At 46.6% G+C, this 12816-nt stretch overlaps 2 protein-coding genes across 2 annotated transcripts; both read left to right on the top strand.

Moving 5' to 3' along the window:
* Positions 1 to 5228: 5228 nt before the first annotated feature.
* Positions 5229 to 6425, top strand: LOC139818155 (uncharacterized). Its single transcript, XM_071786970.1, has one exon. It carries the CDS (start codon positions 5229 to 5231, stop codon positions 6423 to 6425), a length of 1197 nt encoding a protein of 398 aa, XP_071643071.1.
* A 2489-nt stretch (positions 6426 to 8914) lies between these two features.
* On the top strand, positions 8915 to 12589 carry LOC139817483 (uncharacterized). The gene is made up of 3 exons (XM_071786003.1): positions 8915 to 8933; positions 9256 to 11101; positions 11191 to 12589. Exons 1-3 carry the CDS (start codon positions 8915 to 8917, stop codon positions 12587 to 12589), a joined length of 3264 nt encoding a protein of 1087 aa, XP_071642104.1.
* Positions 12590 to 12816: the final 227 nt, after the last annotated feature.

The following is a 12816-nucleotide window of genomic DNA, read 5'->3' as shown; positions in this document are numbered from 1 at the left end:
ATTCATTGATACAGTAACTTCCGCAGTCAATCCAGTTATATAAGTATTTCAAGTGAGTAGTAGACATAATTCGATAAATGAATAGCGAACGTAATTAAATGATAATTAACCTTTTGTATGTAATACGTTGTTTCGTAAACGTTAATAGCTGGCGAATAGCCACGGGTTAAATCGCAATATTCGTTAAGATAATACAGTCAATGCGTGAATATCCGAATTACATGTGCATCGATAATGCAAGACAATACAACTATGCGTAAATATCCGAGTAACGTGTGCATCGATAAAGCAAGTTCAATTACTACACATCGATAATCAATGACTTTATTCGAAGATTGCCACCATTCCAAATGACTTTAAGTTCAACCGAGTTCAGACAGATAATTAAGTCCATAAGATTTAGTTAGCTACGTATCCTTTATGCGAGGATACAATCCGTTGTCCCGTGTTTTCTGCGAGGACGATATCCTTCGCTCCGTGCCAAACGCGAGGACGATATCCTTCGCTCCGTGCCAAATGCGAGGACGATATCCAACGCTCCGTGCCTTATTCGAGGACGATATCCGTCGCATTTTATGATGACCTTGCGTTCATCATAATCCGACCAAGAATTGCCGATTAATCCCGCATGTGATCTTTAAGTTACACGAGTTCGATATTTTACCCGATTGCATCCGCCGGTGATAATTGTAATGATGGTCATCGACCAAAACCGTGAGTTACCTGATTGCATCCGCCGGTGATAATTGTAATGATGGTCATCGACCAAAACCGTAAGAACCTTTTCCGATAGATAGGATGGCCGCTTCGTTCCGTTTTTAACGATGCCACGTCGCAATGTCCAAGATGGCCGCTTCGTTCCGTTTCAACGAGGCCACGTCGCAATGGCTAAGTTCGTCCGTCTTTCCGTCGAGCGAGGTACTTTCAATCGCCTCTGAGCAGGGCTGCAATACTTCCTCTGGTATTACGGAGACGTCCTGGTGATCTGTCTCAGACTCAATAGTCTGGCGGATTTCAATTGCGTAGCAATTATACGAAGCCGATGTAAAGAACGTAACTGTACGCCTCGCTAGCCGGAAGACGATTGCTTGTTCGGCAGGCTTCACGCCCGTCTCGACACACTCACGCTTGCGCAGTATCGTCGGTCCGTTCCTTTTTCCGGCGCTGGGGCGCAACGTGGTCGTCGCAGCGCTCGCAAAACACTGAACGCTAAAGATAACTAGGGAACTGTAACACCGACGCCATCTGTGAGCATTCTACCGAATTGCCACTTACATCAACAATGTTCTTATACACAATCTCTTCACGATTCTTATTGCCCGTTTCTAACATGTTTCGAGAATAATTGCTGGCTGTGCGGTTAAAACGATTTTTCTTTTCTCTAACGAAAATTGTTGGCTTACCGGGTAATCGATTTTCATACATTTTTTATTTTATCTATGTTCAGTTTATTACACGTTTATACACGTCAACAAAAGATTATTAGTAGCCAAATAGTTTCTGTGTACAGAAGTGTCAATAATCAAAAGATTTCGTCGGAAATTTCGGGAAATGAACAGGTTTGTAATATTTATTATTCAATCGTAAATAAAAGATATATACAGTACATGACATAAATACATAAATTATTTAATACGTAAATAATACATTATATTATAAATTAATATTATCTTCATTATTAATTTAAAAAATTATTATAGCAATACACATTCTGTTTCCTTTATTTAAGGGATAACAAAAGATCTTTGAATCTTATATAATAATTTTTATTATAAAATATTGTATTTACAGAATGTCGTGCAAAGAAAAGCCTACAAGACAACCGTCCAGTAAAAATAAACATTACACGTTAATGGAGAGAAAAATGTTTTTACAAATACTGGAAAATATAAACATATAATAGAAACAAAAAAAAGTGATGCTACTACATTAAAAGACAAAGATATCGCGTGGAACGAAATATGTGAGGAATATAATCAATCAGCCTTGATCTCTCAAGAAGTAAGGCATAATCTTCTATATATATAAAACAAAGTCGGGTTAGTTACACCATTTATAACTCAAGAACGGCTGGACAGATTTTAATGATCTCTGATTTGTTGGATTCGTCTCCGCCCCGAATAGCAGAATAACTAATAAAAAATTAAAATATCAGAAAGATTTACTTAAAAAAAAAAAAAATGAATCTAGAAAGATATCCAAATACATAGGAAAATACTCGAATCAAAATGTAAACAAAAATATAGAGATGTATGAGATGTATAGAGAGATGTATATAAACACAGAATGTATGAGAAATTTTCGGAACATTCCATTGCCGCTGCCTGTCAGTATATAAGCTGTAAATCGCGAAAGGTTACCGGTCGATTTGTTTGTTTTGTGCGAGTGTTATTAATAAAAATGCCGCGACCCAGAAGATCTAATCTTTCCCAAAAAAGCCGTAATGCAATTAGGCTTCGTAACATTGCGAATCAATCCACTGAAGAAGAACGAGAAATCGCACGAGAAGAGCGCCGCGTTAGTATGGCCCGACTTCGTGCTTCTAAAACACAAGAGCAAAGAGAGGCAGCCCGTGAAACGGCTCGGTTGGCAATGAGAAATCGTCGAGCTTATCGAGATAATCTTCGACGCGCAAGAAGAAATGCTTCAAGTGTTGATTTGAATCGAGCAGCGTTTCTATACGATTGCACAATTGATTACAGCTCGCATCCTTTTGTTCGCATTGGTCCAATGGACGTTGTTTGTGGGCATTGTGGCGCATTGAAGTTTGCTGGAGAAACGCCTGGATTGTGTTGCCTTAATGGCAAAGTGAAATTGCCATTATTGACTCCGCCACCTGAGCCATTGCATTCATTGCTTCGTGGCGAAACACCAGAATCACGACATTTTTTAGCGAACACTCAAAAATACAATGGCTGTTTTCAAATGACTTCATTTGGGGCAGACATTATCGTAGAACATGGATTTCATCCGACATTCAAGGTAATTTATGTTGAAGAGAGTAAATGTTCATTTTCTTTAAAAGATAAGATTTAAGACAAAAAAATTTGCTCAAATGTTGTTTGTTAGGTCTCTGTATTTGTCTCTAAAATAAATAAGGCATGCTAACATTTAAAAAAATTTGTGATTATAAATCAGTAATACTGACTTCGCTTTCGACTTTACAGATTCAAGGCCAGATTCACCATCGAATTGGATCATTGCAACCTGTTGAAGATGCACAGCATAAATTCTTACAAATATACTTCATGGGCAATATGGAGGAACAACTTGATCGGCGTCAAGAGATCAACACAGAAATGAAAAGAGTAATTCTTCATGATCTGCAGCAACTACTTCATGAACATCATGCATTGGTCAGGCTGTTCAAAACTGCGTTGGAGCGCATGCCAAATGATGACTACAAAGTCGTGATCAGAGCGGATAAACGACCAGCTGGAACACACGAACGCAGATTTAACGCTCCAACAATAGATGAAGTTGCAATCCTGATTGTTGGTGAAAACTTGGAAACACGCGATATTGTGCTTACACGTCGCGATACTGGGCAACTGCAACAAATATATGAAACACACCGTTCATATGACACGTTGCAATACCCGCTGATGTTTTGGCAAGGAGACGATGGATATCACTTCAATATCAATGTTTGGCGCTCGCATGTATATATTAGATGTTCGCATCATCATTAATTGTTGTACATATTAGTTGATAAGTTGCGCGTACAATTAATGTACAAAATCGTATTTCGTGACTCGCGCGAGACGTTGGCGGATCGCGACAGATAGCAACACTCGCGCGACTCACCCGACTCGTGCTGCCCGCCCACGGGTGGCCCGTAATTATTTGGAACCATGAGTACTCGCTCCGGCCGCTATTCGCAGGTGCGCGAGCCGAGGAGTACCGTGGGAGGATTCGCTGTTCAAACGTGGACTCGAGAACACACACTCGCTTTGCGCTCGCACAGTTCGGAGTAATCGAGTGAACTCGCAGTTTCGGAGCTCGACAAGTCGTCTCAGTAATCTCGGTCTTGAGTGCTTGCTTCTTGCACATGTGCCTACTATATCGCCTGCTTGCCCGTATTGCACGTTTTGCCTGCCTGCCTGCCGCGGCACGTGAGTGCCTGCACATCCTAGCCTGCTGCACGCCTTCCGCTCTCCATCACCACCGGGAGGACCGGACGCCACGAGGCCACCACAAGAACATCGGGCAACGATACGGTGAGTCGCTTTTCGCTTGCTTTTCGCTTTATTCGCTTAATTAAAATTGTGAGGGGATTGCCCCTCTGGTCCTTCGAACCACGAATTCTCATCGACCGATCGCAAATCCGGGGCGATTGACACCCCCCCCGAGCATTGGTCCTTCGAGCCGGATCTTTCCTTCTCGCGTCTAGAAGCTTCCGCCGACCTTTCGCGCGATTCATCGGAACTCCGCATGAGCGTTTGTCATTGCATTCGACTAATCGGCGTGCGTTATTGTGGTCTCGCCTGCGTGCGGGCCATCATTCGAATTTTCTTGCATCGTGTGATCGGCGCGTGCCCCCTTGCCCTGCGTGATATCTCTCGTCCTTTGTCGCACTCGGCACGTGGCGACGAAGATATCCGCGTAGGAGTAATTGCTTGCGCGCGTGCTATCACTCGACCACCTAGTTGGTTCATTAATCGAACATTGATCTCGCGGTCCATCGGAACATTGAAATCGGATAATCGGGGTGTGCCCTTCGCGTGATATATCTTGTCCGCACGTCGCATCGGCACGTCGCGGCGAATATATCCGCGTATTCGTTGTTTTCGCGCGCACGCCATTACTCCGATCTCTCGAGCTAATCGTAGCATAATTGTTGCGGATTTTGCATTTGAAAAAATTAATTGCGAAGGGCGATCGACTATTCGTGAACTTTCATCGCCATCAATCTTTGTTTTCGAGCTCGAGGCGTCCGCCCCCCCTCGACCTTGGCGAGCGGCGCGGCCTTCGCTCATGCTTATTTGGTCTCCGCATTCCGGAGCGAGCCATACTTCTTGCGTTTGTTGTGCTGGCTGCCACCCCCTGAATTCTCTCGACTTTCGTTGCTTCGTTTATCGTTGTGTATATATTTTCGCTACCGGCTGACGAGCATAGCGTCGCGCGTTCACGAGCGGCCTTCAATTTGAGACAAGTACATCTTGCACTCCGATTTCAAGATGACTCGAAGCAGCAGCGCGCGGCGCCGCGAGCTGTGCATTCGGCGCATGCAGGAAGTGCATCAATATTCGATGCTCGCAGTAGACAACGTGGCCATGAGGCCAACCTTCCTTGTTCGGTATCCGGCGGTAGCGCAATTAGTTCAGGATTTTGAGGAGGCCCATCTCCAAATAATCCAAGACGCTACGGATGAAGAATTCGCCCAAGAAGACGTGATACGTAATGACTTTGACACAATGCGGTTCGCGGTAGTAGGGCGTTACGAGAGCTTCGTTCCTGCGCGGGAGACCGACGAATCCGCGCGGGGCGCGCCGCCGGCGCATCACTCCGCGATTAAATTACCGAAGATCGCCCTTCCTCAATTCAACGGTGATCTTGACAAATGGCCGTCGTTTATCGCGCTGTATAACCAGGCGATTCACGAAAATCGCGGTGTGTCCGCGATCGAAAAATATCAATATTTGTTGGCCTCGCTATCGGGGGAGGCTCTCGGCGTAGTGAGAAACCTGCCACTGACCGCGGAAAATTACGAGATTGCGTATGATGCGCTTCGAGAGCGCTACCAGAATAGGCGCAAATTAGCGACGCAGTACTGGCGTTCGTTCGTGCACGCCAAACCGTTGGTTGCGGATTCCGCCGAATCCCTCCGCGCGTTATTGGACGTGTTCACCGAGAACACGCGCGCCCTGAGTATGCTGGATTATCCTGTCGACGCGTGGGACTTCATGCTGCTTAATCAGTTACTCGAAAAGCTCACTCCCACGCTCCGGGAGAAGTTCGAAGCGGCCCACATGACCGTGGAATCGCCGCGGTATGACCAATTAACGAGATTTCTAGCGGGATACTGCACGGTTCTCGCGTCGGCATCCAACCCTTCGGCACAGTCGAGTAAAGCAAAACCTCAGCCGTCAACGAAAACCGCGTCGACTACTTCGCTCGTCGCTCAAAGCACCGCGTGCCCAAAGTGCACGGAGCAGCATCTGCTGACTAAGTGCCCCGTTTTCCTTCAGCTCTCGGCCCAAGAACGGTATAGCTTCGCACGCAAACGGGGACTTTGTCTGAATTGCCTCCGCGCGGGCCATAACTGGAAGACTTGCCCTAGCCTTTGGACTTGCCGGTCCTGTCAGGCGAAGCACCACTCTCTCCTGCACTTCGAGCAGGCTAGCGTCCCGTCTCTCGCGACCGCTCCGGCGGTAACTCCGGTCGTTGACGTCGCGGCACCGGAGAATACAGGCGGACACTAAGCGAGCATTGCCTCGAGACATAATCGCGCGCCCGTCGCCATGCGTGATGTCTCTCGCCCGTTCGTCGCATGGGCACGTTCGCGGCGACAATATGTGTAATTGAATGTGACAATATCCGTGTAATTGTAGTTCGTTTGGACGAGGTCGAGTCTTACACACTCACCCCGTCCCGGGTCCCTTACGACTCATCGTGCACCGTCGAGTCACCATATACTCACGGTGCTTTTGGACACCGCCGTCTTGGCGCATCACCACTCGGGTGGCGCCGAACGGTAGGACCTCGTTACCGCCGTCTTGGCGTAACACCATCGTTCTCCCGCTATCACGGAGGGCTTCGGGTGTCGCCAAACGGTCGGACCTCATTCGGAGGTCTTCGACTCCCGCCGTCTTGGCGTCTCACTATTGTTCCTCCCGCTATCACGGAGGGCTTAGGGTGTCGCCGAACGGTAGGACCTTGTTACCGCCGTCTTGGCGTAACACCATCGTTCTCCCGCTATCACGGAGGGCTTCGGGTGTCGCCAAACGGTCGGACCTCATTCGGAGGTCTTCGACTCCCGCCGTCTTGGCGTCTCACTATTGCTCCTCCCGCAATCACGGAGAGCTTAGGGTGTCGCCGAACGGCTGGACCTCATTCGGAGGTCACACATCGTCACGCGTGATGTCTCTCGTCCGCACGTCGCATGGGCACGTCGCGGCGAAGATATTCGCGTAATCGTAGCTCGCTGAACGAGGGCGAGGCCCTACATCCTCACCCCGTTATCGTGCACCGTCGAGTCATCAGACACTTGGCGTGGCACCACTCGGGTGACGCCGAACGGTAGGACCGCATTACCGCCGTCTTGGCGCGTCACCATTCGGGTGTCGCCAAACGGCCGGACCTCACTCGGAGGTCATAACCGGCGAGTCACCACACATTCCCGGTCTCGTGGATATCTCTGTCTTGGCGATCACCATGGTTCCTCCCGCTATCACGGAGGGCTACGGGTGTCGCCAAACGGCCAAACCTCATTCGGAGGCCAAAAATTACCGACGTCGTGGCGTAGGACTCGCGCTGCTCCCGCGATCACGGAGGGCTGCGGGTGCCGCCAGACGGCCAGACCTCCGCCGAAGGTCGTCAACAAATGTTGCTCACCCGCGCGCCCTATTATCTCGATTCGCTTGACAAACCCATTAGCGCAATCATTCGGGTCGCGTCGTTGTCTCGCATCCATTTGTGTCCGACCCTTCGCTTTTCACGGATTTGACAAATCTACTCGTTCAAATCTCGTTGCAATTAAGCAGATTTGTCGTTAGATAAAATTCGTAGGGTAATCGCGTATCTCATAAGGTTGCGACTCGATCCGGGGCCAAGCCGGTATCCGCGACCTTGGCCGTGGATCAACTCGAAGCGCATTCGGCGCTACTAGCGGTGGTAAAATTGATTCAGCTGGGGTCCTTCGGTAGGGGGATCGATCGACTGGGGAACGGGAAGAGACTACCCAAGTCACTCAGCTCACTCGCTCCATTCCTAGACCCAACGGGACTTCTCAGGGTGGGCGGCAGACTCAGCCACTAAAGACGACAACGCGTTCCCGTTGCGCTGGAAACGCGGCTGTGTAGAACCGCTACATTTCGGTAGCGATGGCGTCCCGCGTGTCGCCACGGTTTGGGTGGCGGACGGCTCGATCTCGCGTTTCCCGGTTAAGCTGCGCCCCTTGCCGACGGGCACACCACGAGACGCGGACTCCGAGTAAAAACAAAAAAAAATACAAAGCATTGTATTTTGGTGGGCGGTATGTTTGGCGCTCGCATCTATATATTAGATGTTCGCGTCATCATTAATTGTTGTACATATTAGTTGATAAGTTGCGTGTACAATTAATGTACAAAATCGTATTTCGTGACTCGCGCGAGACGTTGACGGATCGCGACAGATAGCAACACTCGCGCGACTCACCCGACTCGTGCTGCCCGCCCACGGGTGGCCCGTAATTATTTGGAACCATGAGTACTCGCTCCGGCCGCTATTCGCAGGTGCGCGAGCCGAGGAGTACCGTGGGAGGATTCGCTGTTCAAACGTGGACTCGAGAACACACACTCGCTTTGCGCTCGCACAGTTCGGAGTAATCGAGTGAACTCGCAGTTTCGGAGCTCAACAAGTCGTCTCAGTAATCTCGGGCTTGAGTGCTTGCTTCTTGCACATGTGCCTGCTATATCGCCTGCTTGCCCGTATTGCACGTTTTGCCTGCCTGCCTGCCGCGGCACGTGAGTGCCTGCACATCTTAGCCTGCTGCACGCCTTCCGCTCTCCATCACCACCGGGAGGACCGGACGCCACGAGGCCACCACGAAAACATCGGGCAACGATACGGTGAGTCGCTTTTCGCTTGCTTTTCGCTTTATTCGCTTAATTAAAATTGTGAGGGGATTGCCCCTCTGGTCCTTCGAACCACGAATTCTCATCGATCGATCGCAAATCCGGGGCGATTGACACCCCCCCGAGCAATCAAGATGATAAATCCATTGAATGGTGAGTATTAATATCATAGTTTTCATTTCAACATGACATAAATTTTGCTCGGTTTAGTTTTGGTTTTCGAAAAAAAATAGAACCACTACTAATTTCCCAGGAAGTCGTAAGAGTCGACTAAGGGGGATTAGGGGCTGTTTGTTTGGAGAATATTGGGCAAAGGGCTGGCAACCAATCTTAAATCATTTATCTTAACCCTTTTTAAATACGCTAAAAGTGACCTTCGGGGATTTAGTGATCACACGGTTTTGTTCACCCCTTCATGGAATATACGGACGTAAGTTTTACTTCTAAGATACTAATTTTACTGTTTTTATTTCAGGTGAGGAAACTACTAAGAATGTTAGCTCGATGAATTATTACGCATATCGTTTGATGATTCGTCAAAATGCTGACAACTATTTGCTGCGATTTCGTCGATTGCTTCAGCAATATTGCGTCGACATGTACGTCAAAATCGAAACGGAGCGTCTAACTTTCATTCGGTTGAATCAAGCCAAACTGCGTTCGGAGGAGTATATCCATTTACGCGATGCAATTAGCACCGAAGGAGATGCAGCTAATGTTGGTCGATTGACTATTCTACCGGCGACGTACACAGGTAGCCCGCGTCATATGCATGAATATGCGCAAGATGCAATGACATATGTTCGTCATTACGGTCGGCCAGATCTATTCATTACCTTTACGTGTAATCCGAAATGGATAGAAATTGTTCAAATGCTGCTTCCCGGACAAACATCAAGTGATCGGCACGACATCACCGCACGTGTCTTCAAGCAAAAAATCAGGTCGCTGATGAACTACATTGTTAAGCAACGCGTCTTTGGAGATACTCGATGCTGGATGTATTCAATCAAATGGCAAAAACGAGGCTTGCCGCATGCACACATTCTTATTTGGTTAGTCGAAAGAATTCGACCAGACCAAATAGATGATATCATATGTGCCGAGATTCCTGATCCCGAAACCGATCCAGACCTACATGATGTTGTAATTACGAATATGATTCATGGACCGTGTGGCGCCATCAACCCCCAATCACCGTGCATGGTCGACGGCAAGTGTTCCAAACGTTATCCACGAAAATTGACGGCGGAGACCATTACTGGCAACGATGGTTATCCACTGTATCGGCGTCGATCACCCGACGATAACGGTCGAACTATCACAACGAAAGTGAAAGGAAACGATTTCGTGGTCGACAACAGTTGGATTGTTCCATATTCGCCACTTCTTTCCAAAACATTCAAGACACATTGCAACGTTGAGTATTGCAATTCGGTGAAGTCGATCAAATACATCTGCAAATATGTCACGAAAGGCAGCGATATGGCGGTTTTTGGCATCCAAACCTCCAATACCAACGATGAAATTACGCGTTATCAAGTTGGTCGATATGTGAACTGCAATGAGGCGATTTGGCGTATATTCTCATTCCCTATTCACGAACGTCATCCCACTGTTGTACATTTGGCGGTGCATCTGGAGAATGGTCAACGAGTATATTTCACCGCGTCGAATGTTGCTCAACGTGCTGAAACACCTCCAGCGACAACATTGACCAGTTTCTTTGCGATTTGTCAAAGCGATCCGTTTGCACGAACGTTGCTTTACTCGGAGATGCCACGTTATTACACTTGGAACGCTTCATCGAAAAAATTTCAACGTCGGAAGCAAGGCGATGCGGTTTCTGGTCATCCGGATGTGCGTTCTACTGATGCTCTTGGTCGTATTTACACAGTTCATCCGAAGAATGATGAATGCTTCTATTTGCGGTTGTTGCTGGTGAATGTTTGTGGGCCAACATCATTTGAATCACTACGAACTGTTAATGGTATAGTGTGCCCAACATTTCGTGCTGCATGTCAAGAGCTCAATTTGCTTGAAAACGATACTCATTGGGACACGACAATCGCTGAAGCAATTATTTCTGCATCTCCAAGTCAGATACGCACATTATTTGCTATCATTATTTCGACATGCTTCCCATCGAATCCACGTGACCTGTGGAACAAATACAAGGATAACATGTCAAAAGACATTTTACATCGAATTCGTGTCAGTTCAAGAAATCCAGATCTTGAGGCGAATGAGGAGATGCATAACCAGGCTTTGCTCTTGATCGAAGACATGTGTTACCTCATGTGCGGCAGTTTGTTAGTCAGGTTAGAAATGCCAGCGCCAGATCGTGGAATGAATGACGCATTTAATCGAGAATTGGAGCGTGAACGTGAATATGATCGACATGAATTAGACCAATCAGTTCAAACGACAATGTACCCCTGTTAAACCCCCAACAGAAGGAAGTCTATGATACATTAATGAAGGCAATTGATGATGGAAATGGTGGCTTATTTTTCCTGGATGCCCCCGGTGAAACTGGGAAGACATTCCTCATGTCATTGATTTTGGCCACTGTTCGTGCGAGATCCGACATTGCGGTAGCAGTTGCTTCTTCTGGAATAGCGGCCACATTGTTAGAAGGATGCCGTACGGCTCATTCAGCGTTAAAATTGCCGTTAAACCTTCAAACTATTGAACAACCGACATGTAACATTGCGAAACACTCCGCAATGGCCAAAGTTTTAGTAGCGTCTAAAATCATCATCTGGGACGAATGCACAATGGCGCACAAACGCGCATTGGAAGCACTTGACCGAACATTGAAAGATCTGCGCAATGACTCGAGATGTTTTGGAGGCGCAATGATTTTACTGTCTGGCGATTTCCGCCAAACACTGCCAGTCATTCCAAGATCGACTGCTGTCGATGAAATAAACGCTTGCCTCAAATCATCAAATCTGTGGCGCTATGTGAAGAAACTTCAGCTGGCAGCAAACATGAGAGTTGCATTGCTGAATGATTCATCTGCTCAAGATTTCTCCAAACAATTGCTGACTATCGGTAATGGCCGTGTTCCTGTCGACGAATCGAGCGGATTGATTTCATTTCCTCCGAATTTTTGCAATTTTGTCTCATCGAAAGACGAGCTCATCAACAAAGTATTCCCGAACATCATTGCTAACCACAAAAATAACGAATGGTTGAGTGAGCGAGCAATTTTAGCGGCCAAGAATAAAGATGTGGATGACTTAAACTTTGTAATTCAGAATCAAATCGTTGGTACTCTGCATTCATTCAAATCTATTGACTGTGTAACAAACGAAGACGAAGCCACCAACTATCCAACTGAATTTTTAAACTCCTTGGATGTGCCTGGCTTACCACCACACAATTTACAACTAAAGGTTGGCTCGGTAGTCATCATGCTTCGAAATCTAAACCAACCAAAACTATGCAATGGAACGCGTTTGGTGATAAGAAAACTGATGATCAATGTGATTCACGCGACGATACTCAAAGGAAAATTAAAAGGTGAGGAAGTTCTCATTCCGAGGATTCCGATGATCCCAACCGATATGCCCTTTGAGTTTAAACGAATTCAATTTCCGATTCGTCTTGCATTCACCATGACGATTAACAAATCACAAGGCCAATCCTTCAGTGTTTGTGGTCTGAATTTAGAAAATGCATGTTTTTCTCATGGTCAATTGTACGTGGCATGTTCACGTGTCGGCAAACCATCCGCTTTATTTGTTCTTGCGCCTGATAACAAAACGAAAAATGTCGTATATCACAAGGTGCTTCACTGAAGAGAATCAACCTAAGTGTAACCCATGCAGCAAAATACATAGCTTCATCAAAGCAAATGTCTTGCCGACACGCCATTGAAATACTTGATTTTTGTACTTTTATTGAATTTTTTTTTCTTTATATATATTATCCTAATGAACTATTGAACTTAATAAATTTTTTGTATTCATTTTATTACGTTAATTAAAATCATAAATTAAGTTTAGCTAAAAGGTATCACTACATT

The sequence above is a fragment of the Temnothorax longispinosus genome, chromosome 1 (genome assembly GCF_030848805.1).
Source record: "Temnothorax longispinosus isolate EJ_2023e chromosome 1, Tlon_JGU_v1, whole genome shotgun sequence".
Lineage (NCBI taxonomy): Eukaryota > Metazoa > Arthropoda > Insecta > Hymenoptera > Formicidae > Temnothorax > Temnothorax longispinosus.
This window is presented reverse-complemented; position numbering and strand designations above follow the sequence as displayed.

What these genes read in the sequence shown, in the direction of transcription:
- LOC139818155 (XM_071786970.1), top strand. Translation starts at nt 5,229, where the DNA reads ATGCAGGAAGTGCATCAATATTCGATGCTCGCAGTAGACAACGTGGCC.
- LOC139817483 (XM_071786003.1), top strand. An exon ending in TGCGGCAGTTTGTTAGTCAG is followed by an intron (nt 11,102 to 11,190) that starts GTTAGAAATGCC and finishes GACATGAATTAG; the next exon opens with ACCAATCAGTTCAAACGACA.